The sequence below is a fragment of the Myotis nattereri genome, assembly GCF_964212035.1.
Source record: "Myotis nattereri genome assembly, chromosome: 16".
NCBI lineage: Eukaryota > Metazoa > Chordata > Mammalia > Chiroptera > Vespertilionidae > Myotis > Myotis nattereri.
Genome location: NC_138091.1, coordinates 40,434,436 through 40,462,207, shown reverse-complemented (window position 1 = coordinate 40,462,207; position 27,772 = coordinate 40,434,436). Strand labels below are relative to the sequence as shown.

Here is a 27,772-nt window from a genome sequence, read left to right as displayed (position 1 = left end):
ACGGCCAGCGGGCGTACCTCACGGTTCTGTAGGTCGGTCATCGAGGCTGGGGCTCTGTCGAGGTCTCAGGAGGCAGACATCCCAGTGGCGGCCGGCCACGTTCGCACCTGGAGCTGAAAGTCCTCCCGGACTCATCCGTGTTGCTTCCTTCTCAGGCTTTGGCTTTCCCCGGCTCCCCCTCTGCCTGCCTTCCCTGCCAGCACTCGAGAAAGCTCTGTGCTTTAAGGGCACACGTGATTCGATTGAGCCCAGCTGGGTGATCTCCCTCCCTGCAGCCAGCTGGGCCCTCTGACCGTCACTGCTCTCAGCACCGTCAGGTGCAGGGGCCGGGGGCCAGGGGCAGAGTCTCGGGGCCACTACTAGACTCCTGCCTGCCCTCGCGTGAGCGTGAATTCACAGGGCTAAGTGCCACGTGTGTGCCCGTGTCCTCTCCTGCGGACCTTTACACTCAAAAGCACCACAGCTGTGAGGAGTTCTCCCCCCCAGCCACCGTGCGTGGCAGTGTAACCTTGCCCAGCCCGCCTCCCAAGGTCAAGATCCCGCTCCAGTAGCTGGGTAGATGGCTCGCACCCCCCTCGGGGGACGTGGGACACCTTGGGTCTCCTGACACTTCTTTTAAGTGTCATGAAGGGAAATTGAAACGCAAAGGGTTAGCATCAGCTCAGTCCCACTCAGAAAGCAGGTGATGGCATCAGCGGTAATGGCACCGGCCGTAGCCACGCCAGGACCAGAGAGGAGAGAGAGGCAGAGAGTCCCTCCTCCGCTCAGTTCCCACTTCTCCAGTTTGCACCACCGGGATAATCACGTCACCTCGCTGGGACAGCTGAGCAGGGGAAGTATGCACAGGGCCTGGCACAGCGCCTGGCACACAGCACAGCTGTTTCATTAGATGGCGTCTCTGAGGCTGGTGTGACTGAGGCGGCTCTGGAGTGGTGGCCTCTGGGAATAAAGGTACCTGAGGAGGGAGCACCTTGTCCCCAGGAGCGCATGCAGGAGACCGGTCCATTGAGAAGACAGAGGGTGAACTGGTCAGAGACACTAGGAGGGGACCGCATAGAAGAGTCACAGGTTGCACCCAGAGGGGCATTTCCGTTTAGAGAGCACCTCACACACCTCCCGCGGTCCCGCCGTCTCCCTGCAAGGCGGGCGGGGAGGTGTTTCATTGGCACCTGACAGTAACTGCTCGTGCTGTCTTATCGTCATTTTCCTGGGCTGTGTCTCCACCGTGAATGCAGGACCTGGACACGGCAGCTCTTGGTAAATCCCAACCCTGAGCACAGGGCTCCAGGGAGAGCGTGGCGCCGGGACGACAGCAGTACGCCTGGCAGGGCCGGCGCTTTCAGATGAGAACAGGGGGTCCGCCAGCCGGGAACAGAGTGAGAAATAGACCCCAGAGCTGTGGTGCGTGTTTCCTGCCTGGATCTGGTCCCCAGACAAGCACCTCGGAGCAGGCGTGGCCACCCTGGTCCCTGCTGCTCCCTGTGCGGAGCCGGAGCCGAGACAGGTGCCCGTGAGCCGTCCACACTCACCTGCCTCAGCAGCAGAGCAGTCACCCCTCTGGCGACTGCAGGGGGTGCACCAGGTCCCTCCGAATGGTCTGCACCCCAGTGAAGCTCCGGGCACTGGGCGCTCCGGGCTGTAATCAAACACCGCCCAACCGTCAGGCCCAGAGGTTTGCTTCCCACTCATCTGGCCCCGAGGCCGCACACAGAGCTTGCAGGGCAGGCTTGAGCCTGTTTACAGAGTCCAGAGAGCGATCCCATCTCCCCTCACCCGCTTTCAGGAACCTAGAAATCAGACGAATCACCAGATGCAACGTTCTTAATGTAGGAAAGTGTAACACTGGGAACCTCTTAAGAGCTTTGTAATGGCCCTTCTGAGGGACAGCGGGCGCGTGCTGCCCGTTCGGCATGGCCAGGACACTGTGTGCCAGGCTGTGCTGGGTGGGCAGGACATCACACTGAGGCAGTTTCCTCCTCCCGCCGCGAGGGCGAGGGTGAGGGCCGCTCCCCGCGCGTGGGGGGTGGGTCATCGCATGGATGCCGGTGCCTGCAGCTCCGGCTCATCGCGCCCGTGCCTGTGTGTTGCTCCCCCAGCCGACCCGAGGAGCCTTCGACCTGGAGCGGCTACATGGGAAAGATGTTCATGGCAGCTTCCACCTACCTCCCCGCCCAGGTGTCAGACATGATGAACCAGGACAGGGCCTTCGCCACCGGGCGTCTGACTTTCTCCGGACAGAAGAACATCTGCACCCTCTCCACGTACGTAGGGCACACCCACCCTCAACGCCGCTACACAGTCATGTCCCCAAACACACACGCACAGGAAAAAAAAGAAAATAAAAAAGGAAAGAGAAGAAGGCCAGGAGGAAGGGTGAGCAAAATCAAACCCTGCAGCTTCGCGTCAGCTGCCTGGTTATAACATGCGTTCTCGGGGGGCAGCTGGACGCTGGCGAGGGAATTTATGGCGACACTGTCCCGAAAACAGTGTCTGTGTTTACGTAATTATGTAAAAAGGCCTAGACACCTACGGGGTTGACAGATGTTTTCCCTAAGAAGTTTAAAGGCGTTAAACATTTTTAAAATTCCATAACACGAGCCAGCAAAGAGGCAAGCCAACTTTCCACTGTTCTTTCTGTCACTGTTAAAGGTAGAGGCGCCATCCCGTTCAGGTGAGCTCATGTTTTGTTTGTTTGTTTTCGCAACAGCTCCTCCTGGAGTAATTGTGTGGACACACGTCATTTTGTCTCTCCCACACAATTATGGTCAAAGACAAGAATTAACCCTCAGGGTAGATCACTAGGTCAGAATGCAAAGAAAACAGCCAGACACCCAGAACCCGGGCCCAGTGGGCTAAGGGTTTGTTGGTGGCAGAAGTCGGGGGCGGTCAGGGGGAGCGAGGCCTGGTCGTCGGAGGCCGGCCCGTGACCCACCTTTGCTGTAACCACGCGTTTCGCTTGGCTTTTAGGATCCAGAAACTGCCGAGGCTGTTGGTCGCATCCTCTGACGGACACCTTTACATCTACAACCTGGACCCTCAGGACGGAGGAGAGTGTGTCTTGATCAAGACTCACAGGTGGGGCTGCTAGTTTTCAGCCGGTTGTGTAGTCACCACTGGGCCAGGAGCAGTGAGGAGCTTGATCTTCGGTGCTCTCGCTTTCCTTTCTCCCTCACCGGCAATCGCGGCGCACACCTCTAGGGGGCGCCTGCTCCCAGTAGGGCTCAGTGTCAGGCCAGGTGTCAAGCTCACCATGCTGTGTGCTTCTGGGAAAGTGAATGACACCCACCATCTCCCTCCTTGTGCGTGATGGGGGCTCAAAAATATTTCCCGAACGGAACTGGAAAGTTCTCGTGACTTCCACGCCCCAGCACAGGATGGCCTGCTCCTGCTGTGGACAGGACACTGAGCTGCCCATGCCCCTCCCCCCGGAGCACCCCTTGCGAGCACGTCTTCGAGTCCTTGCCTGAGTGACCCTAGTGACCCGGGCAAGGCCGAGCGCCAGTCCTCCCTTATTAAACACTAAAAAGGAAGGGGCCATTGTGAGTCGCATGGTTGACCCTGGCCATCGAGGTCCCTTCCGTGTCCGCACTGACCCAGCAGCTGGGCCCTGAGGGGCTGGAACTAGTGGCTGGGCATGAGCTTCCTGGTGCTTCTCTCGTGGGCTCCTGGGTGCGTGACGATCGCACTTCTCCCTCTTAACTGCCGCCATTAGGTTGCTTGGCTCAGGAACCACGGAAGAGAATAAAGAAAATGACCTCAGACCTTCATTACCTCAGTCCTATGCAGCAACAGTAGCCAGACCAAGCGCATCTTCCGCCTCCACGGTGCCAGGTGAGCGGCTGGTCGTGGGGACATGCCTAGCAGGCTACCCCCCCCTTCACTGTTACCTGTGGAGGGAGGCTCTCCCCAACTGTACAGAGGCCATGGGAGGAGCCTGGACAGGCAGCTCCCTGAACCTGGCAGGCCGGGCACTGGCTCGTTTCCCTAACAAGTTAACCCTTGGCCTCTCAGAGTTGGCAAACCACTGGGAAGTTTTAGGCGCCCGGGTGGGAGGTGGTGAGAGGAGCCTGCCCATCTCTCGGGGCTCGGAGACCATCCGTGGTGGGGATTCCGACTCCCCACCATGGATGGCTGCCTCCCTGGTCCCCGGGCCCCCTGTTTTCTGAGGTCCTGCCCTGGGTCATGGCGCAAGAGGAGACCCCGTGGCTTCTCTCACGCCTCCTTCTTGGTTTCCAGGTTACTCTGAGGACGGCGGGGCGCTCCGCGGAGAGGTTATTCCCGAACACGAGTTTGCCACGGGACCAGTGTGTCTTGATGATGAGAATGAATTCCCCCCTGTGAGCATTAGGAATCCTTAAGAGAGCGGCTCAGTCTGTGTGCTTCGAGGGAACCTCCGCCTGGGGCAGGAGGCGCAGGCCCTTTCCCCACAGGCTAGTGTAGAGCTAACCCTCCTCTAATACCCAGAGGCCCGAGTGCTGGTCGCTGCAGACCAGCCCGCAGGTGGCGCTCCACTCGGCAGCACCCAGTAACAAACACTAACCCAGGTGGTCTGGTGGCCTCGCTCGCTACCTCCGGCCGGAGTCCTTGACTTGGCTTCCTTAGCACTGTCTTGGCTGCTGGGTGCACTCTTCGTTTCCTGAGGCTCCTGAGGGCGCTTTAGCTGAACGCTGCGGTCTCTGGACAAAAGATGGTGACCTAACAGGGCTGGGCCACTCTGCTCTGCGGGCGAGTGAGCCGGACCCTCCCCCTCCAGCCGACAGGGCAGACCCCAGCCTCAGCGGCAGCAGCTACAGTCCTTGTTCGCTCACGGCCAGCCCCTGTGGAGAGACACCCCTCCACCCGTAGCTCCCTGGGGTCCCAGCATCCTGCTTTTCCTGTCCTGGCAGCGAAGGCCACGGGCTGGCTGGGCCCTGGGTGCTAGGCTTGGCTTCCAGCTCCCCTGTACAAACAGCAGGTCCTCTCCCTGGGTGGCCATGGCCGCTTTCGCTTGATTCTTCAAGCTTCCATTTAAGGCAACATATAGATGCCTCTTGTGAGCTTCAGTTCAAGGCCAGCCCAGATAGCGGGCCTGAAATCGGTTAGAGACGGGGCAGCGCGTGGGCTGAGACTTTGGGAGTCCACCGAGGGACCCGGAGGCAGAGCCACGGCTGCTGGGCGCTGCTGCAGGCCCCTTGGGTCCTGGTGTGCAATGCTGTCTCCTGATCAGCACTTTCTGTCCGTGGACATTCCTTTTGCAAAAGGGTGTTGTACAGGTCTGGCTTCTGGCTTGCATAGACCCATAAGGACAACCTAGTAAGCACAGTCACTAAAAAAAGGGGGGGTGTTGTGGGACCCCCAGTGCACGGCTGGAGGGCTGTGTGAGATCCCAGAGGCAGGGGTTGCAGGGTGAGATGTACCCTCTGGCTCTCAGTCGGCAGGCCCCCAGAGACAGCGCCAACAAGGAAGGTTTATAGTTTAGGGGTGGAAAGCGGTGGTTCTTAAAAATACTAATTTTTGTAAATTTAAAAACCTCTGTTGGCTTGCTGCCTCCGATGTGCCAGGTGCCTTGCCTTTGGGTTCTCACGCCCCACCAACCGTGAAGGTTTTTTTTTTTCCATCACCCAAAAGTTGGTGGTTATTTACCCAAAGTCGCATCTTCTGGGAGCCAGAGCAAGTCAGATGCAGCTGGGGATAAAACTGAGGTTCCCTTTCAGTGACTTTGGTCAAAGTCTGTGACTGCTACACAGGTTAGTAGATTCTTAACTGTCATCAGAGTGGACCTTGCCACCCCTTGTATTTACAGAACCAGGTACTTCGGCTGTCAGCATGCAGGAGGGGGTCCTTGGCCAAAGGTTAGACCTGCACAAAATAACAGGTCCACGGGGCAGAGCACTTGTTTGGAGTAAAAACAAAAACCATGGCGACGCTTCAGAACTGGCCCAGAGGCCTGTCCGCCTGGGCTCTGCCTAAGGAGGGAAAGATGGTTTAAACTCTGTCAGGCTCCCCTGAGTGAGACCACTGGGCGAGGTTCCCTAGATCGGCTGTCAGACGCCAGCAGGTGTCGGGTGATGGGGAGGAGCGGGTCCTGTTCCTACGAGACACTGACACAGTAGCAGGCGGTTCCCCATCTCCCCGCTCAAGGGCCAGAGACACGAGCGGCTGCCGGGATGCGCTCTCAACATGGACCATCCCGGCCATGCCTCTCCCACAATCACATGCAGCTGGAGATGCGAGGCGCCTTCCTCTCTCTGCCTCTGTTCTTTGCCTGTGATAGACATATCTGTCCAGAATCCACATCTCTACCCACATTCCTTAAACACTGCCAGGACAGTGAGAGGATCCTGGTCTCAGCCCGGGCAAAATCCCTTCTGTAGACGTGAATGCGGGCTTGTCTGGACGCCGTGAGCACATGGGTCATTTTAAAAAATACACACGGACCCGTCCCTGGGTATGCTCACTCTCATCCCCTTGGGTTTACTTTGCTCCTGGGAAAATGAAAGAAGAGAGAATGCATAGCCTCTGGTACCTTAGAAAGACGCAGCCCCCTTTCAGGAGGACGGGCAGCCTCTGTTCCGGGAACCAGCCAACCTTACGGCTGCGTGCTGCCCCACACCAGTCTTATTCTAGTGGGCAAGAGGAAGGGGCTGGGACCAAGGGTTTACTGACTTTAACAGTGATTTAGCACCCTGTGTTTACAAGTTGAGCCTTTAAAAAAAAAACACCCACATACACATATCAATACACATGCAAATATTTTCTCTACAGTCAGTATGTTCTGAAACGGTGCCGCCCTCGCCTGGGCATGAGTGAGACGGGCGGCTGCCTGAGGCCTGTGTGCCAGTCTCCCCTGCCCACCCCGCAGGCACAGACCTGCTGCTGATGCAGCCTGCTCTGCCGCCTCTTCCTGGGGAGAGTAAGGCCATTCTGTTTTGATTTCGGTAGATAATATTGTGCCGTGGAAGTCAGAAGGGCAAAGCGAAGCAGTCATGATGAGAAGCGCGCCTCAGAAATCAGGACACCCCCCATCAGGTGGTTTTGGAGAAAACCAGGAAGGTGGAAGAATGGCGTGCGATGGTGGGCGCAGAGTGGGGGCAGGAATCCCAGGTGCCCCCTGCTTAAGCCACAGGACGTGGCTCACTGCTCACCAAGCCCCCCCCAGTCCCGGCTGCCAGTGGGTACGGGAGACACCGTGTACGCATCCTGCTATTGGAACTATATTACAGCCATAATGTCAGTGCTAACTAACCATATTGGTCTATAGCCGGAATTTTGTATTAAAAGCGGCATCCTTTTTCAATGTATGCTGTGTAAAAATGTATCTATAGGAATATGTCTTCGAATTGTACTTCTTGTATGTTACGTACATAGAGACTATTTTAACCAGGCGAAGTACTTTTTTTTGGCAGTGATTGGAATAAATCACGTACTACCTTTGAGTCCCATTTAGGACACTAATAATAAAATCATGGCAATGCATTTTTAAGGCTCTGAAAATTTATTTCTTCATGGCTTTAGGAAGCAGGAAGAACTCCTCAAGTCTTTAAAACACAGCCATTTGACCTTTAAAGGGGGTCGGGGTGGCGGGTCGGGCCATGGACTGATCTGTGGGCTCTTCTGCTTGGAGACCTGGAGCCGCTCACTTTGTCTAGTCAACACCCATGCCACCCAAGCACCCCCAGGGGTGGCCTAGAGATGGAGGTGGTCAGGCCCCAACCCAGACCTCCTGGGTCAGAATCGGTCCATTCACAAGCTCCCGGTGATTCGTATGCGTGTTAAAGATGGAGAAGCGTTGCCTAGATACCAGTTGGCACAAATCTCTACTAAAATGACGAGTGAAACTGGGTGCATTAAAAAAAAAAAGACTAAAACGAATTAAGTGCCTGCCTCACGTGTCAGGTAATATGCCTGGCACTTTCATGAACTGCCTTACCGAATCTTCAAAATCAGCTCACAAGGAAGGGTAAGTCTTGGCCCAAGTTCAAAAGCCGGGCCTTGACCCTGGCCTGCCTCTGAGCCCGTAGGGTCCCCGTTACAGCTCTTGGCAGCCGACCTCCCAAGCCATCATGCAGACGGGACAGTGGGGGATGAAAGGTGGTGGCTTCCCGCCGAAATCCCGAGACTTAGAAAGCGTATGTCACTAGAAAGAGGGTGGACGTGCACTTGCCGTTTCATTTCCTGCTGCTCCTGCTCCTGGGAACACGGGCTGGGAGGTGGTCTGGCAGCGGCAGGCAGTCTGGCGGGGGTCACAGCAGGGAGCTGCCGCCGGGTCCAGCGTGTAGTCCGCTCTGGAGACGTTGTCCCCAGCAATGTCGTGCAGGACGTCGGCAAGAACCTCCCTGACCTGGGGCAGCACGCGCTGGTACTCCGCACTGCCTGTGTCCAGAGGTACAGCTTCCGTAACATCATCTTCCAGGTTGAAAATAAGGGGGGGCTCGTGAGACCGCGCAGGCCCCACACTCCCGTCGCAGGCTCTGGCTCCTCCTAGAGGGGGACAACAAGGGCCCCGTCAAACCCAACTCTAGCCCGTGTCGTCAGAGGGGAGACCTGTGACTGATTGTAAATGAACTCAAACACACCAGCACCTGACTATTCAAATGACTGCCCTCCCTGTCCAAGAAATGACCTTGAGAATCTGCGTGCTCGTCCCATGATGCTCCTGCTGTCTGGAATAATCCGGAACTTCTCCTTGGACTTGCCTTCAGAGCCAGTAGAACATGCGTTCAAATGTCTTTCATCTCTGCCCTCTGGGAGTAAAATTTGTTTTAAAATAGATTTCTTGGATAGCAAATGTATTCAATTTCAAGCATCAGGCAGGCAGACAAGGTGGCTCCTGCCAGTTCGGGCTGAAGTGGAGGTTGCGGTGCGTCCGTCTGGCTGTGGAGGCAGTCCCAAAGAGGGCCAGGTGCCTGGGGCCATGCAGCCTCCTTGGTTGTGAATGATTCAGATGACTTTTTTTGTTTTGTTTGCCTTTTCCACGCAAGTAAGCAATTAAGGTATCTGACAAAAATGAATAGAATACAATTGAATGAACAAAAGGAATGCAGGCCAAGGATGGCCCTTGGAAGGAAACAGCGGGAGTTAGTTCCTAGAGACCTCCTTCGACTCCAAGCTTCTCAGCGGCCAAGCGTGACTAAGTCAGAAACTGAAATCCAATTGCTCGGGGAAGCAGAGCTGCTCTGGCACTGACGTGTGAGAGAGCGTTTTCCACGGCTCCTCATACACGCTGACGGAAAGCACAGCCGATGACCTCTCCTCACCCTTTATTACCCAGGTGAGAGCTCACACCGAGGTGCCAGTCAGTGAAGGCAGACCCCCAGGGGCCAGAGCCGGGCTACCTGAGCACCGGCTTCCACCCTAGTCCCCTGGGGAGAGGCTGACATCTGAAATCTCCCAGTCACAAGAATGAGTCGGTGGCGTGGCCTTGAGGGAACCGACCTAAATGGTTTTTCTCCTGTGACTCAGATTCAGGTTGTTCAGCTGAGAAAGAGAGTCACTGCCTTTGCCTGGAGTTTGGGGTTGAATCAACAATGAAGAGGGGTCACGTGAGGTTTGGCCGTCAATCACGTGAAGGCTGGGATGGGCTCCTATTATAAGAATTAAATATTTTTGCTTTAGCCGATTTGGCTCAGTGGATAGAGCATCAGTCCAAGAACTGAAGGGTCCCAGGTTCGACTCCAGTCAAGGACACCTACATGGGTTGCAGGCTCGATCCCCAGCCCTGGACTGGTCGGGGGTGTGGAAGGCATCCAATCAATGTGTTTCTCTCACATTGATGTTTCTCTCTCTCTCTGTCTCTCCCCTTCTCTCCCACTCTCTCTAAAAATCAAAGGAAAAATGTCCTCGCGTGAGGATTAACAACAGCAACAAAAAATTAAAGACTTCCCATTAAGGGAATAGTGGGATTGCTTGCATATAAATAACCTTCCTATAGATAACAACTATGCATTCTAGGCAACGTATTAAAAAAAACATCCTGGAAAAAAAAAGAGGGGAAAGAAGAAGAAAATAAATAAAAACACATGTTGAGGGCACTAGAAATTAACCAATGCAAAGGCAGCAACCTAACGGGACTCAATCCTTGTGAGAAGGAAGCCACACTGGGTTGGGTCTGTGTTTAAACGATTTCCCCTGGGAAGACTCGTCGTCCCCAGGCTGTGTGGCTCCGAGCAGCTCACCCGAGGAGAAAGCTGTGGTCCCTGTGGTCCCTGAGGTGTCAGGGGACAGAGCTCAGGGCTGCCATGACAGACGACAGCGGCTGAGCAAAATCCTGGGTAAGAGGGAGCTAGTGAGGGGAAGCCTCAGAGTCCTGGCTGAGCCCTGACCTGCGGGCACAGGGGACACGGGCTCCAGCAGCAGCTACGGGCAGACAGAGCTCAGCGGGCGTTTCTATGCGGCCACATGGGGGAGACGGGCTCAGAGTGTGGACGCTATTAGAAAGGCCTCAGAAACATTTCGTATTTCGCACTGAAGTCCCAAAGGGTTGGTGCTAGGATTAAAGACCACGGCCCAGGACCGAGGCATTCACCTAAGATGAAGGACCAATTCTGCGATGTGGAAAACCAACCTCCACAAGTTTAAGGGAACAGAAAGACCCACACTCCTCAAATACCAGAAGTCAGAATCTCTACGGTCCGGCATCCACAGCGACCAGCGACTACGCAGGAAACCTCCGTTTCCAGCCCAGCGTGTCAGGAGCTGACAGACCATCACTCCGTCCGAACCAGTGAAAGGCTGAACCAACTGAAATAGCCGCAGCCTTTCTGGGAGCTGTCGGAGAGGCGATGTCACAGGCGAACGATGCCCCCAAATGGGAGATGCAGATGAATGAAGGGAACTCCCCCAGAGCAGAGCAGACCGGTCGTCTTTTCAGGCCACTCCTAGTTCACGACCGTAAACTCACACCCTCGTCACAGAAGGACACACATCTTCCTCCAGGAACGGACGCCCACCACGTTCCTGGGAGCTCACCCCAGACCAGCTGTGAGTGAGTGGGAGGCAGGCTTCCCGGGGGTCGGGGGAGGCATCCAAGCATGTCCCTGTTCCATCCTAGCCTGTTTCAGCCCATCCGCTGAGCTGTCGGTGGTCCCCGCCCCCACCCCGTGGGGAGTTGGTGACTCCTCAGAACAGACGTCCCCTGGGTGTCATCACGCCTGTCTGACTGGGATCACTGGAAACAGCCCTGTGACTTCACGGTCACACTTGTGATTCCAGCACTGTGGTGCCGAGGGCTTCCTGGCACGGCTCTCCCTTCTGAAATTAACTCGGCCTGGGGAAGCCGTGCCTCTTAGATACTGTAATGTAAGGGCTGCGATCTAGACACGTTCCATCCGGGAGCGTGACAGTCATCCGACTGGTTTGCGTTTCAGCGTTTGGAGGATCAAAGGCGGCTGTGGCATTTTTAATATCCTCCAAGCGATGAACTCACAGAACTTGTTTTCATGCCGTGTTCTCTCCGGGGTCTGTTATCGACACTCCGGGAAAGTCATTTTTTGTTCTGTTTTGTATAATTCTTTGGCAAGTTCCAACATAAATTAACTGAACCAAATTGGAATCTGCAGCAGGTCCCAGATTTTGGTGGGGTTAGGGTTTTTTTTGTTTTGTTTTGTTTGTTTTTCATTCATTAAAAAAAAAAAAAAGTTAATGTTCCTTCTAGATGCAAGACACTGTCCACGCACATCAAGATAACAAAAATGAAAGGGCTTATGGAGCTCTGAGCTTAGAGAGCTTGAAACTAGTCAGGGAAGCCTGGCTGGTCTGGCTCAGGGGTTGAGCATTGACCCAGGCACCAGGAGGTTGCCAGTCGGATTCCTGGTCAGAGCACATGCCTGGCTTGTGGGCTCGATCCCCAGCAGGGGGCGTGCAAGAAGGCGGCAGCCTATGGATGTTTCTCCCTCATTGATATTTCTCTCTCTCTCTCCCTCTCCCTTCCTCTCTCTGAAAACAAAACAAAAACTAGCAAGGGAAATAGAGCACGCACCTAAATGACTGGCATATAGGTGAGAAAAGCGTGAAAAGGGGGGATGTATAAAATGGAGCCACGTGAACCAAGCTGCTAACATTAACATTACGAAGCCTGAGGCATGAAGAACAGGTACGTTCTTGTTGCAAGGAGCCCGGGCATGTGAATGTTTTGAACTTTCCAGTCCTGCCTCAATGCCGGGCTGTGCATCTGGACACGTAGACCGGGCCCCAGACAACCCCCTGGCTGCCCCTGAAGGACTCACGCCTGTCTCCACCGGACATCTGACTGACAGCCATCTCGGAAGAATCCTCAGAAGGCAGGACTGCTAATTCTCACGAATGTAGTTTTCACTATAAGAACTCGTAACTTTTCTTTCTTCTTGGGAACACGTCTGGGTTTTTGCCTCGCTGTGTCCCCAGTTTGCCAACTCTGAGACCCTTAAAGAAATAAGTCTTTACCATTGATTGCTAACAAAGCCTGCGGTCTCTTCCTGAGTCTGTTCGACATGCGGCAGAATGTGATAAATATCAGATTTCTCCAGATCCTACGCTGCTAGGAAGACGGGAGAAAGTTTTATTTTTATTGATTTCAGAGAGGAAGAGAGCGGTCTCTCTTGATCAGCTGCCTCCTGCACGCCCCACACCAGGGATGGAGCCCGCAACCCGGGCATGTGCTCTGACCGGGAATCAAACCGTGACCTCCTGGTTCACAGGTTGACACTGAACCACTGAGCCAGCCGCCCAGGCGGGAGGGAGTTTTATGATATTTGGTTGGAGGCCTTAAAAGTTGAATTGAATATGGACGCCGTGGCCGTGGCCCTCGGAGAAGACAGGAAGGGAGAGGGACCCCGGAGGCAGGCGTCTGAATGCAATTGGCAGCAACAGGCCCTTGGGAGGTTCTGAGATGCATCCTAATCCGGTGTCACGTTTCTAAAGCACCCACTGAAGATGGCCACCCGGACGTCTGTCGTTTTGCTAAACCGACCTCCAAACTCTATTTTCTGCAAGTCTCTTGTCAAGTAAATTTCACTGTCAAGTATCTCCGAGCTTCCATGTAATAGCCACCCCAACTCGCATCTAAAGCGTAACAGTGTCATGTGTGAAACGGAACAGAAAGAACCACAGGGTGAGGTGAGTCCCTGGTGCGAAGCCACCGCACCAACCCCAAACTCTAACCTCACTCACGGCAGCCTCAGCCACCTCCCGGGAGCGGGATTTTAAACCAATCAGTCCGGAATGTCTTGATCAATACCAGTGAGCTAATCTGCAGGATAATCCCACCCCCACCTCACCCCGCTATTCCTTCCTTCCCCAAAAAGACGACTGTCCCCAAAGCAATCCTTCCTTATCTTTTTCTAATAACGCCTCCGCCACACCCTTCTGCCTGTAAAACCTTCCCTCCGGTACCCGTCTCCGCCCAGAGCGCCCTTCTATTTGTTAGATGGGCTGCTGCCCAGCTCATGAACCACTTAATAAAGCCAATTCGCTCTCCAATGGACTCGGTGGTGTTTGTTAGCAAATGAAATGGCCTTCAAGTGAAAAGCGCTATGCACTGTGCCGAACGGCTCCGAGCTTGCTGGGAATTTAACAGCAGAAAGACCTTGCTCGCTGCGTGTGATGGGTGCAGAGCGCCTGTGCTGGGCCCTTGGGTGCTGGGACCTCTGCTGGGCCCAGGCTTTGGATGGGAGGGTTGGGGGGATGGGGGTGAAAGTGCTTCCCAAAGGAGGGCCCCCCACACTCATTCCTGCAGGCCTGATTGAGTCCCCACGGGGCCGGGGCCGGGGCCAGGGCAGGGGCAGGGGCCAGGGCCACCCTCCAGGCCTGCGGGGGGCGGGCACCTCCCTAACTCACCAGTGACGTAGAAGGCCTTGTAACGCTCCAGGCGGACAGTCTGCAGGGCTCCGTACTCTCCCGCTGCCCCACTGTTGGGGTGAAACAGCACCTGCAGAAGGGAGGCGGGGCTCACTCATGAGAAAACAGGCTCTCTCTTCTCGTCCCCCCAACCCCACATCGAGATACATTAGTCTGTTCCATGCCTCCCTGCTTCAGGTCTTATTTTGTTGGTTAATTCATTTCGTTCATTAGATTCCACAAATGAGTGAGATCGTGTGATACTTGTCTTTCTCAAGATATACCTATATGCATGGCCCACAGACATGGGCAAGAGGGTAGTGGAAGGGGGCTGGAAGGTGGGGGATCAAAGGGTAGGGGAATGGGAGAGATCTGTAACACTATCAACAATAAAAAATATATTTAAAAAGAAAAGGAAGAAAACCAGGCTAGAGGCTCCCTGGGAAGCTAGCGAGTCCGTCCTCCCCCCCCCCTTTCCTTGCCCCCCCCTTTCCCCATCCTGCCTCAAACACTGACAGACACCGGCCCGAAGTCCACACCAGCCCCGTCCTGGGCGCCTCTGTGGCTGATCGGAGTGGGTCTCAGCTCTGGCCAGACTCCTAGCCCAGCACCAGCTGCAGGGTTCCCAGCAAAGTGAACATGAAAGGAACCTTGTCCAAAAAATTGAGAATTTCAAGACGACCACAGCAAGTGCACGCTAAACCCAGCACAGGGTCCTTCTGAGTGAGGGGTCCCTGTGTGCGTGTGCGTGCGTGCGTGTGTGTGTGTGTGTGTGTGTGTACAGCTCGCGTGGCCGGAGGCTGGCCCTGCCCGGCCCCACCCCCCAGGTGCAGACGGGCCTGGGGACCTGCAGGCTTCACAAGGACCCGCGGGGCCTCCGGCGCAGGTGACCCTCAGGTTCCTGCACACAGCGTCTCCAGCAGCCGGGCGATCTCTGAGCCGGGGCGGCCCCGGGCGGCACCCGAAGAGACCCTCTCAGTGATTCCTCCAGGAATGGGCACGCCCTGCCCTCTGAATGGAGCCTCAATCCTATTCCACCCGACTGAGGGCCCCTTCCTCTGCTGGTCCCAGATGAAAGAACCCCGACAGCCTGGAAACACCTCAGTCAGGGACCCCAGGGCAGGGTTTGGTGGGAAGGCAGTGGCCAGTGCCCTTGGTAGGCTGGTGGGTTTGGGCTGGAAGTGGGAGACCGCCCTGGTATGAATCATGACCAATATACATCACTGGGAAGGCGCTTACGTGATTCAAAGTTTCCATGGGGCTAAAAAAAAAAAAATCAGAACCATCTGTTGGAGCTGTAAACAGCTGTCCCCCAAGTTTCCCGCTCCGGGAGGATGCCAAGGGCGGGGCTCCTCCCACACCTGCCTCTTCCGTGCCGCGCTCTCGTGACAACCTCTGCGGTTCCCCAGGCAGCGTGATGACAGCGGGCTCCTTCCAAACAGGAAAAGAAGTCGTAACTCAAAACCCTCGCTCCTTCCAGGCCCGCAGGACGCCAAGCCTCTCGCCGCAGGAGGCTGTGGTTTCCTCCCGGGGACGGCAGGAAGCGGGAGGCTTGGAAAACCTTCTGTCCACTGATCGATGATGCGCTCCGACAGCCAGAAGATGGGAGTCGAGTCCGCTGGTCCCAATCACGGGCGGGCGCTGCGTCTCGGTCGCAGAAACGCCACCGAGTGGGCCGGGATGTTTGTGCGACGTTACCAGAGGCAACCTCCACAACTCCAGAGGACGCTGACTTGGGGGGCGGCTCACTCTCAGAAACCTGGCTGGATTTCGAGAGCTTGTCTCTGCCTCCCCCCTCTCCCCCTGGAGCCGACTGATTATATTCTTGTTTCTATCAACACAGGAAGGAGGCTGGCAAACCGAGCCATGAATCACAGCGGAAGGACGATGTTCTCTCTCGGAGGGCGCCCGGTCCAAACGTCAAAGGTGACACCACCTCCCGAGAGCCCGCTGCACCCTCGAGGGTGCCTGTCCCACCTGCTGGCTTCGCTTTATTCTGTTCCGTGTCTAAGCACGCGAGCACCGCCTCCTCTTCCAGTCTGAAGGCTGGTGCCTCTGTCGCACCCCAGGAGGCCCCCTGATCCCACAGGATGGGGGTGCACAGCCCTTCGCCAGCCACTCGGGATGGCGTCCTTCACCACGAGGGGCCTCCTGAAGAGAAGTGACGGGTGTGTACAAAGTGGGGGTTTGGTGCCAGGCTGTGCTCCCTCCCCTGCCTGGCTCCCCTCCGTCTCCCTCCTTGGGGCAGCCTTCTCTGCCCAGACACGGACGGACGTATCAAGACCAGAGGCAGGAGGCTCAGCAAATGCAAGAATGTGCAGCATGGCGGCTGCTGCCTTTGGTTTTTTGAGCATCATGTCACAGGCCGTCCCCAGCTGCCGCGAGAAGACCGTTTAGTAGGAAACCCAATCGCCCATTCAACTGCCTCTAAACCTCTCAGCAAAGGACCTGGAGAGGGTGCCAGAATGTAAGGGGCTCTAGACCACCTCATTTGCAAAATAGGGAAGAACCCGTTGCTGAGATGCATTTGCATATTGTACTGAGATGACTGGGAGTTCCTTTGAGCTTCCTGAAACCGGGGTGTTTTTCTTCTAAACCAGCCCATGTTAGGATCGTGGTGAGCCCAAGCCATATCTATCGGTGGACACAATCAAATGGTGCTTATTTTAAAACACACATGACATGCGTGTATATGCATGCATGCACATGTATGTACACACGTGTATACCTATATAATCACGCATAGTTTTACCCCCTGGCCTCCCTTCAGCAAATTAGAGCTGGTTTAGCGTAGTCTCATTAGTAGCTGGCCAGAGAAGTCCAAGGCCAAATTCGGAGCAGGGCCAACAACTCCCATGCGGCCCCCAACGAAGGTCCTCGCTAATGCAGCCGAGACCCAGGGCCCGGAGAGGCGGGTGGCCACAGGTGTGTGCCCATGTGCTTTCGCTCGTGCCGACGACAGCAGCACCTGGCGGGGATGTCCACGGGGCCCCGGGGCGTGGTCAGGGAGCAGATCCGCCCGACGGAGCTGCGTAGCCACATGGACGTTCCCACGAAAGCCCAGTCGGCGCTGTGGTTTGTCTCTGGTCCTCGAGGCTGAGCCCTGAGAAGGGGCCTCCTGAGCCTGCAAGCTTGAGAGAGAGAGCGAGCGTTCTCCCCTCTGGGAACGGAAGTGAGTGCGAAGGAGCTGGCTCGACAGGCCCCGACCACATCAGGGAGACCACAGTCCTTGAAGCACTTCCTGGTGACTCCGAGGACTGTTAGTTGCCATGGTGACGCACACTCAGGAGCATCTCCCTGATGTCCTGGATCGGCCCCCAGGGTCACGTACTGCGACTCCTGCCTTCCTGCCTCTCGCTGCTCAGGAGCAGGGCGCGGCCTGGGAGCGCCTGCGGCTCCAGAGGGGAGGATGTTCCCGAGAGAAGCGGTACTTCTCGAGGGGTGAGGGGTGCGGGGCAGGGAGAGTACGTGCCAGGCATCATCTGACAACACCCAGACACCAATGAGTGTTCACAGAAGCACTGACGGCCCTCCCAGGCCCAGTGTGGGGCTTGCTGGGGCCGCCACGGGGAAGGGCAGCTGCAGTAGCTGCCACAGCACATTGGAGCGGCATCTGAGTCACTTCCATGTGGCCCTCGGTAAAGGCCTAGCTATAAATAGACGCTTTGATGTGCGGCCTCTAACTGAGAAGCCCTGTGCTCACAGAGCCTCGCAAAGGGGGTTCCGGTCCCTCCATCCTCCTCCCTCCTCCCACTTCCTCTTCCCCTTTTGGCAAAAGGAAAACTGGGAAATGACAGGGACAGGCCATCAGGCCCAGCATTTCCTGGTTGTGCCTCAGAGCATCTGAGGAGAGGACACTAGGCCCTGGCTGGTGTGGCTCAGTGGATAGAGCGTCGGCCTGTGGACTGAAGGGTCCCAGGTTTGAGACCAGTCAAGGGCACATGACCGGTTGCAGGCTCTAGCCCCAGTAGGGGGCGTGCAGGAGGCAGCCGATTGATGATTCTCTCTCAACATTGATGTTTCTTATCTCTCCCTCCCTCTCCCTTCCTCTCTGAAATCAATAAAGATATTGAGAGAGAGAGAGAGAACACTGGGTGCTGGGTCTCACAGCCTTGAGCTAGTGTGGCGGCTGCAGAGCCTCAGGCTGGGCCTCCAGGAGCCAGGGCCTGTCCCTGACATGCAGTGTGCACCCGTGCACACACCTCGGCCGAACGGTTAGACTTAAATCCGACTGACATCCGGGCTGAGTATAGGGAAGCGGAGGAAGGGAGAGGAGGGAGGTTCATCTCAGAGGAGTCGCCCTCAGGGTTTCTCAGGCTGGATCTGGGCGGCCTGCCGCTTGCCTGCCTCCCCTGGGATGGCTCTGTTTGGGGTGAGGCAGCAGGTCCACCCCGAAGAACCGGGCGGGTACATAGCTCCTTCACTTACCCTGTGCCCAGTCTGCGACCCGCCAAAGAGCACGTCGGAGGCATCCAGACCGTCGAAGTGGCGCCCTCGGGGCAGGCTGGCACCGGCCAGGGCCAGCACGGTGGGGAAGATGTCCAGCACACTGCGGGAGGATCAGACAGACAGCCTTGGCCCGGCTGGCCCCAGACTCGGCTGGCCATGCTGTGGCCAACACCCACCCGCACCAGCCCAAGCCCAGCACTGGCGGCCCAAGCCCAGCACTGTGTAGCCCCCCCTCCCCCGGCCGGTCCTTCCCTCACGTTCCACCTGGGTTTCTACCCTCCAGGCGGCAGAGCGGCCCAGTGGTTCAGCACCCACGCTCTGCGGCCAGGGGTTGCCTGGGCTCAAATCCCAGTGCTGCCACCTGTCCGGCCCATCGGGACTTCAGTTTTCTGTTCTGTAAAATGGGCACGATGCCCTGGGGGGTATGGCTCCGTTGGTTGAGCGTGGTCCCTGGCACTGAAAGGTCACCAGTTCCAATCTGGGTCGGGGCCCATGCCCAGGTTCCTTGCTCAATCCCCAGTCGGGGTGGGTGCAGGAGGCAGCCGATCGATGTTTCTCTCTCTCTCCCTCTCCTTCCTCTCTCCCTAAAAATCAATAAAAACACATTAAAATAAAATGCGCGTGATAATAATCACCCTAAAGGCACAGAGAAGAAGCTGGCGCTCGGTCGGTGCTCCTTGGAAGTCTGTGCTGTCACTGTTCACAGTGACACCCTGTGGGCCGGTCTACGTGGTTCTGCCTGTCACCACGGGGGCCACAGCCACGCGCTGAGACGGAACAGTGAGTGGCAGGTGTCTGCATGAGAAGGTGCCTGTCCTGTTCCTTCCCTGGGACTCTGTGCCCTGAATATCTAGTCTTTCTTTGGAACCCAGTGATGTGAGAAATTCCATCTCCTTCAATTTAGCTCTTTTCCCATTAAAAGAGCAAACGCTCCCGACAGACACAGCTCGTGCAGACGAGGAGAGGAGGAAACGTGCACAAGCAGTGCACCGCCCAGGGCAGCCGTCGGCGACCGAGGCAGACTCGCAGCGTCGCCCACCAAGGCAGCCGTGTTACCGTTAGGGTGCACTTGGTTAATGTGACCTTTTGTTTTTTTAAATATATTTTATTGATTTTTTACAGAGAGGAAGGGAGAGGGATAGAGAGTTAGAAACATTGATGAGAGAGAAATACCGATCAGCTGCCTCCTGCACACCCCCCACCGGGGATGTGCCCGCAACCAAGATACATGCCCTTGACCAGAATCGAACCCGGGACCCTTCAGTCCGCAGGCCGACGCTCTATCCACTGAGCCAAACCGGTTAGGGCGGTTAATGTGGCCTTTTAAAGCTCATGTGGTACAATTTTACTCCACTACGGGGCACCCCCTGCCCCTCCGTCCAGCCTGCTATGCTCTCGGTGCTGGGAGCAGCTCTCCAGCAGGAACACGTGGGCTGCCCTTTCCACAGAGCTGTCGACCCGCGGGCCCAGACTACCAAGCGTCTGTGGGACCTATTGGCACAAGGCGGGCAGGGCCAACGTGAGGCCGAACTCCCCCACAAAGAGGCTCTGGCTGGCCCAGGGCTGGGCCTGGCAGCAACTGGAGGCTCACTCCTGTCAGGCGTCTGCCCTGCAAAGGGGCTGCAGGTGGGACCTGCCATGAGGCCCCTCCTCCCTCTGCCCACCTCCTCCTCCGCCTCCTCCCCAGAACTCTGCCGACCACCCAGGGCAGAACCTCTCCTTGGGCTCGGTACAGAGTGTGTCTGCTTTGCCTTCTGCTCTCAGTCCACGGAGCCGGTGGCTTCTCTCCTGAGAGACGTGCTCCGGGATCTGGCATCCCACAGCCGAGCCACGGCACGCCGCGCAGAGAAAGCCTCTGCAGCGTCCAGCACAGCCCAGGGCCCTGTCCGCAGGCCGCAGCCACGCCCCGCGCAGCACCGGTGCCCTGTGGATAGGGTGTGGTCGGGGCTGTTTGCTGGGCTTTGTGGAATGTGTGCCCCCGAGGGGTCTGGGGCACAGATGGGCCAAATCCGTGAGCAAGAGAAACAGGAGGTGCTGGGCTGTGGGATGCACGGTCACTTTCTTTTCCATCTCATGTTCCCCTCTGTCTGAGGCTCCGTCTCCTAGTCACACAGCACTAAGTCCACGTTCTCGGACCCCCAGTGTCTCCGGGATTCCCGGGGCCTCGGCGAGTCCTCGCCCACCCAGAGCAGAGAGAACCGCTGGCCGGAGAGAACCGTGGCAGCGTCTCCGGGACTCGCCAACGCCGCGCTGCCTGGAGGCGCGGGCTGCCAGCAGTCCTTCCTCACGTGGCGGAGGGCGCCAAGCCGAGGTCCCCCTGGAAGAGGGAGGTCGTCTTGGGCACAGATGGTCCCGGGGCCTCCCAGCCGGGCGTGGATGTGGAGGAACCAAAGGGGCCCCAGCTGCTCCGAACTTCAAACCTCACCCGAGAAATCGGTCCTGGGAGCCTTAAACCCTTGAAGAAAGAGACAAAGCAACCCGGAAATTCCAGGTTTCTGCAGTTCATTGTGCTCCTTGGGGAGGCGCTGGCAGGGCCGCACTCCGGCACCCGTGGCACCCGGGTACCGTTCCCTTCCAGGCCCTTCGTCCACACAGAATGTCCGAGTCCCCTTTCCCGCTGTATGGCCGTACAGATTACACTTTAAACCATTTTCTTCTACTGAAAAGGTCTCTGCTTTTCCTTTCTCTCGGTTTTAAAAGAAAATAAACATGTCAAGCGTCCCCAAAGTCTCCTGGCCCCTGCACTGCGCCTCCTGGGCCTGACGGAGTCGGAGACACCGGCCCCGGCTTTAGGGGGGACAAAACCGCACCTCCATGGCCCCTGGCGACGAGAGGGCAGCCAGCAGCCTGCTCACGGGAGAGGCGAGGTTGCCCTCCGTCCGCGTGGGCAGGGACGCCTGTGCAGGTGCTACTGCCCGTCTGAAAACATTTTCCTCCTTCTCACTCCGGCTTCGGCCAGCCCAAGGCGCCGGAGGCTGCCCGGAGGGTGTGTGCGTGTGCGTGTACGCGTTCGCGTTCTTATCCAAGGAGCTGCCAAGGAGCCTGGGGGTGGACCCGGGTGATGGAGAGAAGGATGCAGGGGCTGAAGGGCTGCAAGCAGCGCCGCCTGGACCCCAGGATCCGTGCTGCTGGGAACGGGGGTGCCAGGCTGGGCGGGCTGTCCTGGGCGGAGTGCATCCCAGCAGGTGGGGAGGGACGGGGTTTCCTAGAAGCTGGGACATTTTATCTGGGGAAATGGAGGATGTGATCAGAAGACGGGAAGTGAGAATGGTGAGGGGTTGCTCGGGAAGGACTGGGGGTGCGTGGGACTGGGCACGGAGGGGGGGAGACAGAGCAGAACTCCCTTCAGACCGTGGGAGAGTGGGGAGTGTCCCTAGGATGTGGGGAGCAGTGTGTCGGCGTTCCATGGCACGTTTCTTCCTGCGTGGTCATTCCGTCTCGTTTCCCCTGGGAAAAGCTGGGAGCCCACCCCTCCCTGGCCTCAGCCCCCTGCGGAGGGTGGAGGGGCTGCGGCTGCCCCCGGAGCATCCTCAGAGCCCAACAGTGAAGGTGCAGGCTCATTACAGAGCCCAGCGTGGCGGGGGGGGGGGGGTGGCACCGCCTCATCTCCCCACCGCTGCTCACAGTTCCTCAGGGCCGGCCGCCAGGGTGCAGGCGAAGCGACTCTGGCCTTGTCCAGCTCTGCATCCTCCAAGCTGTGATGTCATGGGGATAAGCACCCCGGGTGGGAGGGCGGGGCTCCCGAGAACAGGACGTGTTCGTGCCCTTCTCCTGAGCGAACCACGGGAACAGGCGGCCGGCACGCCGTGGCCAATCCTGGCAGCGAGGGTGCTCCCCGCAAGTGTGCACGGATTCCCGTGGGAAAACACAAGAGGGTGGCGTCCATGGAGACACACTGTCCTGCCACAATCAAGACGGATCTAACACCAAACACTACCCTACGAGGGGCTGCTAGGGTCAGCGGTGCTGTCCTGGCAGAAGTTCCCGGCGCCCTCAGCAAGTGTCCCCTGCACCGCGTCTCGCTCCTGCGGCCCCCGAGCTGTCCCCTAAGCCGCGTTGGCCTCTGCGGCCCGAGATGGTCAACAAGCTGATGCGACTCCGTCACCATCAGCGCCGAGGTGGATCCAGGTGTAAACACCGCTCTCGAGGGAGAGGCGTGTGCTTGGCTTCGGTGATGGAACTCGAGACGGCCGGGTTGTGTGCGTGTGCAGCCCGGCCTGTGAGCACTGGGCCTGGCTGTGTGCACCACGCACCACGTGGGCCCCATAAAAAGCAGCCCGCCTGGCCCTCTGCCCGGCCAGCTGACAGCACGGGACTCCAGGCCTCCTGACTGTGCGGGGCGGACCCGGAGTCCCGGGGCCTGCTTTCCTCTGCTAACGCTGTGTTCCCTCGGCCGGTACCCACGCGGCTAATGACGAAGAACCCGCAGAAATACATTCGTCTCCAAGCAGACCCAGTCCTCCGGGCACATGAGCGGGCACTGGCTTCCACCGCGGGTCCCGCTGCCAGGGAACACAGGCAGAGCCCTGTCTGAACGAGTGAGAAGTCCCCGCGATGGATCCCTGCATGGCACCGCGCTCCGATGGCCACCCAGCCAGGTCCTGTGCCCAGGGGATGGCCTCCCGGACCGGCCCCAATAAGGAGCTGAGAGCGCTGGCTGATGACACAGTACCGCTGTCCTTCCAACGGAGGCAGCGCCCAGGGACCCGCCTCCTGGCAGAAGCTTCGTTGCCAGGAGTAGGAAGAGTGCCCTCGCCAGGGGCTCACTCCCTCTGCTCCAGCCTGGGGGCCCCGCCTCCCTCCTCCCGCCCCTCAGGGCACGTGGACATCTACACGCCTTTCTGGGGGCCACGTGATTGCCTGTGAAGGGCTGGCTTCACACAGCCACCCCTCGGACACCTGCCCCGCCTCATCACTTCAGCTCAGATGAGGATTCCTCCCGCCAGGTGGGGCCAGGGCAGAAGGGAGAGGCCGTTCTCTCCGGCAGACACACCACCCGGACTCAGCGCCCCAGGCCATGAACCTGCCCAGCGCCCTCTTCACCCAGACGTTAACCCAGGCGTGCGAAGACGCCACTGCGCTGCTGCCTGAACCAGCACGTGAACTGCCGACGGCAGGCCCGGCTGCTCCCAGCGGAGCTCCGGCGCTGTCTGGAGACACCTGGCAGAGGCAGGTGGCGGAGGAGGTCTCTCCTCCCGAGGTCTCTCACCACTCGAGCGCCTGTGACTTCCTGGCGGTAAACCCCAGCGCATCAAGGCCGTGTGGGTCTCTTACCTTAACAGGGCGGCGCTGGTGATGTTGCCGGGGACTCTGCCGGGCCAGTACGCCACCGCCGGGACCCGGTGCCCTCCTTCCCAGGTGGTCTGCTTGGCTGGACTGCCCCCTGGAAAGGAGGAGGGGCAGGTGGTGCTTTGACAGGGGCTCCGGTCTCTCCATCTCACAGCCGCCCTCGGGGACAACAGTCCCTCCTAAGGCGACCCGCCAGGAGCCTCTGAGAATCACAACAGTAACCAGCTATTTTTTTTTTATAATATTTTCTTAATCCTCACCCAAGGACATTTCCCATTGATTTTTAGAGAGAATGGAAGAGAGAGGGAAAGACAGAAACATTGATGTGAGAGAAACACATTAATGGGTTGCTTCCTGCATGAGCTCCGATCAGGGCCTGGGCTGGGGAGGAGCCTGCATCCGAGGTACATGCCCTTGACCAGAATCAAACCCGGGACCCTTCAGTCCACAGGCTGACACTCTATCCACTGAGCCAAACTGGCCAGGACATAACCAGCTATTTCTATTCAGGTGGTTAATATCTTCCAATGCGAGCTTTTATTTTACTGGACTCAACATGCATGAGGAGTTGCCTCCGTCCCTCCCTATTGAATCAGGTCACTTTATTTCCTTCACGACACCTTTCATACTTCTCGTCGTCTGGTTACTGGCTTGCTTATCCTGTGAATCCCCACCATGAGATTTCATGTCTCCTGGGCCCGAGACACAGGACTTAACAAATATCCATTAAAGTAAGTGCATTTGTCTTTCTGCTGATTATCATGTGATCGTTTCGGATGAAAAAATACAATTGGCCCAGCGGCAGCGCCTCAGTGATTGAACGTCGACCTATGAACCTAGAGGTCAAGGTTCGATGGCTGGCCAGGGCACATGCCCGGGTTGCGGGCTCGATCCCCAGTGCGGGGCGTGCAGGAGGCAGCCCATCAGTGATTCTCCTCATTGATGTTTCTATTTCCCCCTCTCCCTTCCTCTCTGAAATCAATTTAAAAATGTATTTTAAAAAAATACAATTGTTTGAAAAGAGAGAAAAAGCAGAACATTCCCCAGCTATTTGAGCTGCCCAACGCCCAGCGACGGGTCTGGCACGGGTTTTCCTGTTGTCTTTTGCTTTGCTTTGTTTTTCCTTGAATTCATGAGTTGTTCTGATGTCGTGGAGACGGCATTAGTAACAGCGCCGACCTCTTGCCTCCCGGGAGGAGGCAGGGACAATCCCTGTGCAATCTATGAATTTACACTTTGGAAATGAAAGGAATTCTTTTCGTATCCGCCAAGGCCAACGTGACCACCAGTTTAATGATGACCGGCGGGCTGGAAGAGATGAGGTCATGTTTGATGGAAACATCCTGAATACATGTTGCCTGGAGCTACCCATGACCTCCCCACTCCCACACATACCCCACCCGCATCCTGGCTGAGCCAGGGATTCCACAACGTTCGCGTGTGGAAGGCCCTGCCAAAGCAGACGTGTGTGGCTCCCACGGACCGTGGCCAGGCAACGCCCCCGCCCGGCTGGCGTGAATGTGAGAGCGACGGCGACGGGAAGGAGGGGCAACAAGACCGAGGCATCTGCCCCGCTGCACTCACAGCGGACCGTCGGGGCCCGGGTCCTGGCCCGGCACGCCACGCCAGAGATGCTCGGCGTTCTTGAGCCTTTCTCAGAACCCGCTTTCGAGCCCCCCAAGTGTTAAAGTGACCATCAAAACACAGAACGTCTCCCCTCCTGTGGACGGCTCATGTTTAGGGGTGTGGGGCTCTCGAAACCAAGTGGCGTTGGGCAGGCTGAATGGGAAGCCCTCTGGCCTGGCCCAAAAGGTCTCAAACACAGCCTTCCCCACGAGAGGCACACCTTCCACAAACACATACAGAGCCCACTCCCAACGACCGGTGCACACGGACGAGAGAGTCCACAGGAAGCATGGAACGCACTCCCACGCGGCTGCGGGTGCATGACGTTCGCCCCGCTGAAGGCCAAAGAGCAGGCAGGCGGGGAGTGTCCACGCGTGCACGTGCAGGGCTCTGCAGAGAATTCCACGCCCACGAGGGGAATTTATGTAGAAGCCGGGGGGGGGAGGGGCGGGCCGGTGGGTGGAACATGGAGCCTGTTTATTTGCATGTCCACGGTGCACAAGTTTCGGACAGGTCTGCTTAGCCTTGGAGGCCAGATGCTAAGGAAGGCGAAGGCTTTAGCTCCCAGAAATGAGCCGACAGTGCTGACAGCCAGCCAGAAGGCAGGTGAGAGCGCTGCGCGCGGCAGGCGAGGGCCCCCGGGTCGGCCCAGGAGCTGGCCTCCGCCTCCGGGATGTTTCTCGGACGGTGCACCAGCCCCTAATGAACAAACCTGCTATGGGCCTCCATCGCTAGGGAGTCCGCTTGTTTGCCACACGCTTCTGTGTTGCTGTGTTCAGGCAAGGGACGCCCCCAAGTCGTTTTTCAGGAGAATATTGCTGTGCTTGCCTTATTTCAGCAGAGGGTTGGAAGCTGGAGGGGCTGCAAGGAACTCAGTCAGTTATAAGGTGTGTATGTGCCACCCAGTGCAGGGTCCACAGGCAAAGGCTCAGAACTACGAGGAAGCGAGAAGAGGGCTGGCTGGGCGCAGCCCCTCGGCGCGCCCCCTGGAGGGTCCACCCCGCTCTACGTCTGCTGCACCCTGGGTTCTGGCTTTAACAGAGCGACGAGGTTCCAAATCCCAGCCACGCCCATGTGCCGTGTCCCACACGGCGTGGACACCCTCTTACTCTGAACCCCGGCATCCATGGCACTGGGGTGGACAGACTTAAAAAATCCAACTAGCGTTTTCCATGGGTCCCCAGGGCTGTGGAGTCAGATGATCAGAATAGCGTTGCTTGTTGTGATTTATCTGCACCAGCAGAGGCGAATCCCAAGAGAGCTGCCTCCGGTCCCCCCCGCCCCTCCTACTCTCCAGTGATACGTGCTCCTACTAATGGAACCTCATTTCCAGTTAAACAACAGTAACACTACCATCTCCTGTCTAGGGAGCCCTGCCTACGCACAGAGTTAAAGCACCCCTGAGCGCAATGCGGAGAGCTTCCCTGCGTGACCTCATTTAATCCTTTTGATAACCTTGAGAGCCAGGTGCTTCTTATACCCATTTTTCAGATGAAGAAACTGAAGCTCAGAGAGGTTAAGCAATTTGCCCAAGGTCACACAGCTAGCAAATGCGAGAGCCAGGATTTGAGTCCAGGTTTAACTAGACAGCCAACACTCTCAGCCATTAAATCTTCTAGGGCCGCGTACCCACTCATCCCTGAATGCGTAGTAGACTCACTAGGGGAGCATTAAAAAATACCCACGCCGAGGACCCTTTCCCAGAAACCGTGATTTAATTGGCCCGGGATGCGCTCCTGGTGAAGAGCGTCCATTCCAGAAGTAGGAGGGCTGGGACATGATCAAAAAGTGGACATAATGCGCTTGAGAATTAAATGTAGCCTCGTGCGTATAATCACAGGGTTTTATACTGCCCACACCTCTATACCTTTAAGACACAGGATCATGAATATGAACCTGTAAGTTATAATAAGAACAATAGGTAAGTCCGTAGATTAAATGTCTACGAACTTTCTGATTCCAAAAGCCACTTCTCGGCGTGGAGGAGCCCTCAGCCCCTGACCGTGGCACGCACAGGAGAAGTGTTGGTTGCGTGTGGCTTTCTGTTGAGAAAAGCATGTCCCACGGTCATGAGAACGCATTGCAATGCGCTTGCGGTTAGTTATGACTCTAATTAAGGCAGAACCTCTTACTTAAAGCAATAACTATTTAGCCTCAGCAACCAAAGCATAAACAGAACCATGATTCATGGATTTGCTTCCTTGTTCTTCCCTGGTGACGGAAGTGACGTGCCTTCCCTCCTGCGTGGTGGCGGGGCCGGCCACCAGGCTGCCTCGGCCCACGCTTAGGAATAGCAGTCTCTCCGGAAGGGACACCGTGCCACGCCGCGCTGAGTCGGAAAGACAGCGCGCGCCACTTCCCGTAGAGGAGAACCCCGGGAGGCCCAGCGGAGACCCTGGCTGACTACGTCCAGGGGGGCTCGGGTTCAGGCGACTCCGATGCCGGTGGTCTGAGGGCCAGCGTTTGAGGAATGTTAGCAAGGTGAGTGGGAGGCGCCTGGGGCACCAGCAGACCTGAGGTCTGGCTCCAGGGCCACCCTTCTCGTTCGGTGGCCTGAGGCAGAACTCTGAACACCCCCGTCCGACTCCCTCTCCCCAGCCACGGAGGGCAAACAGGA

At 57.3% G+C, this 27,772-nt stretch overlaps 2 protein-coding genes across 2 annotated transcripts in view; one reads left to right on the top strand and one right to left on the bottom strand.

Annotated features, from left to right (window-relative positions):
- WIPI1 (WD repeat domain, phosphoinositide interacting 1) overlaps window positions 1-7,455 on the top strand; it is a 28,028-nt gene extending 20,573 nt beyond the window's left edge. The window contains exons 9-13 of the mRNA XM_081109117.1: window positions 2,097-2,261; window positions 2,968-3,075; window positions 3,713-3,831; window positions 4,237-4,337; window positions 6,922-7,455. Of these exons, the coding sequence (XP_080965243.1) occupies window positions 2,097-2,261; window positions 2,968-3,075; window positions 3,713-3,831; window positions 4,237-4,337; window positions 6,922-6,969 (541 nt within the window). The 3' untranslated portion in view covers window positions 6,970-7,455. The remainder of the gene's footprint in view (window positions 1-2,096; window positions 2,262-2,967; window positions 3,076-3,712; window positions 3,832-4,236; window positions 4,338-6,921) is intronic.
- Window positions 7,456-7,460: 5 nt separating this feature from the next.
- Window positions 7,461-27,772, bottom strand: part of ARSG (arylsulfatase G) — a 48,833-nt gene continuing 28,521 nt past the window's right edge. Inside the window, exons 8-11 of the mRNA XM_081109116.1 lie at window positions 23,515-23,623; window positions 18,220-18,340; window positions 13,792-13,882; window positions 7,461-8,460 (exon numbers count right to left, since the gene is read on the bottom strand). Of these exons, the coding sequence (XP_080965242.1) occupies window positions 8,117-8,460; window positions 13,792-13,882; window positions 18,220-18,340; window positions 23,515-23,623 (665 nt within the window). The 3' untranslated portion in view covers window positions 7,461-8,116. The remainder of the gene's footprint in view (window positions 8,461-13,791; window positions 13,883-18,219; window positions 18,341-23,514; window positions 23,624-27,772) is intronic.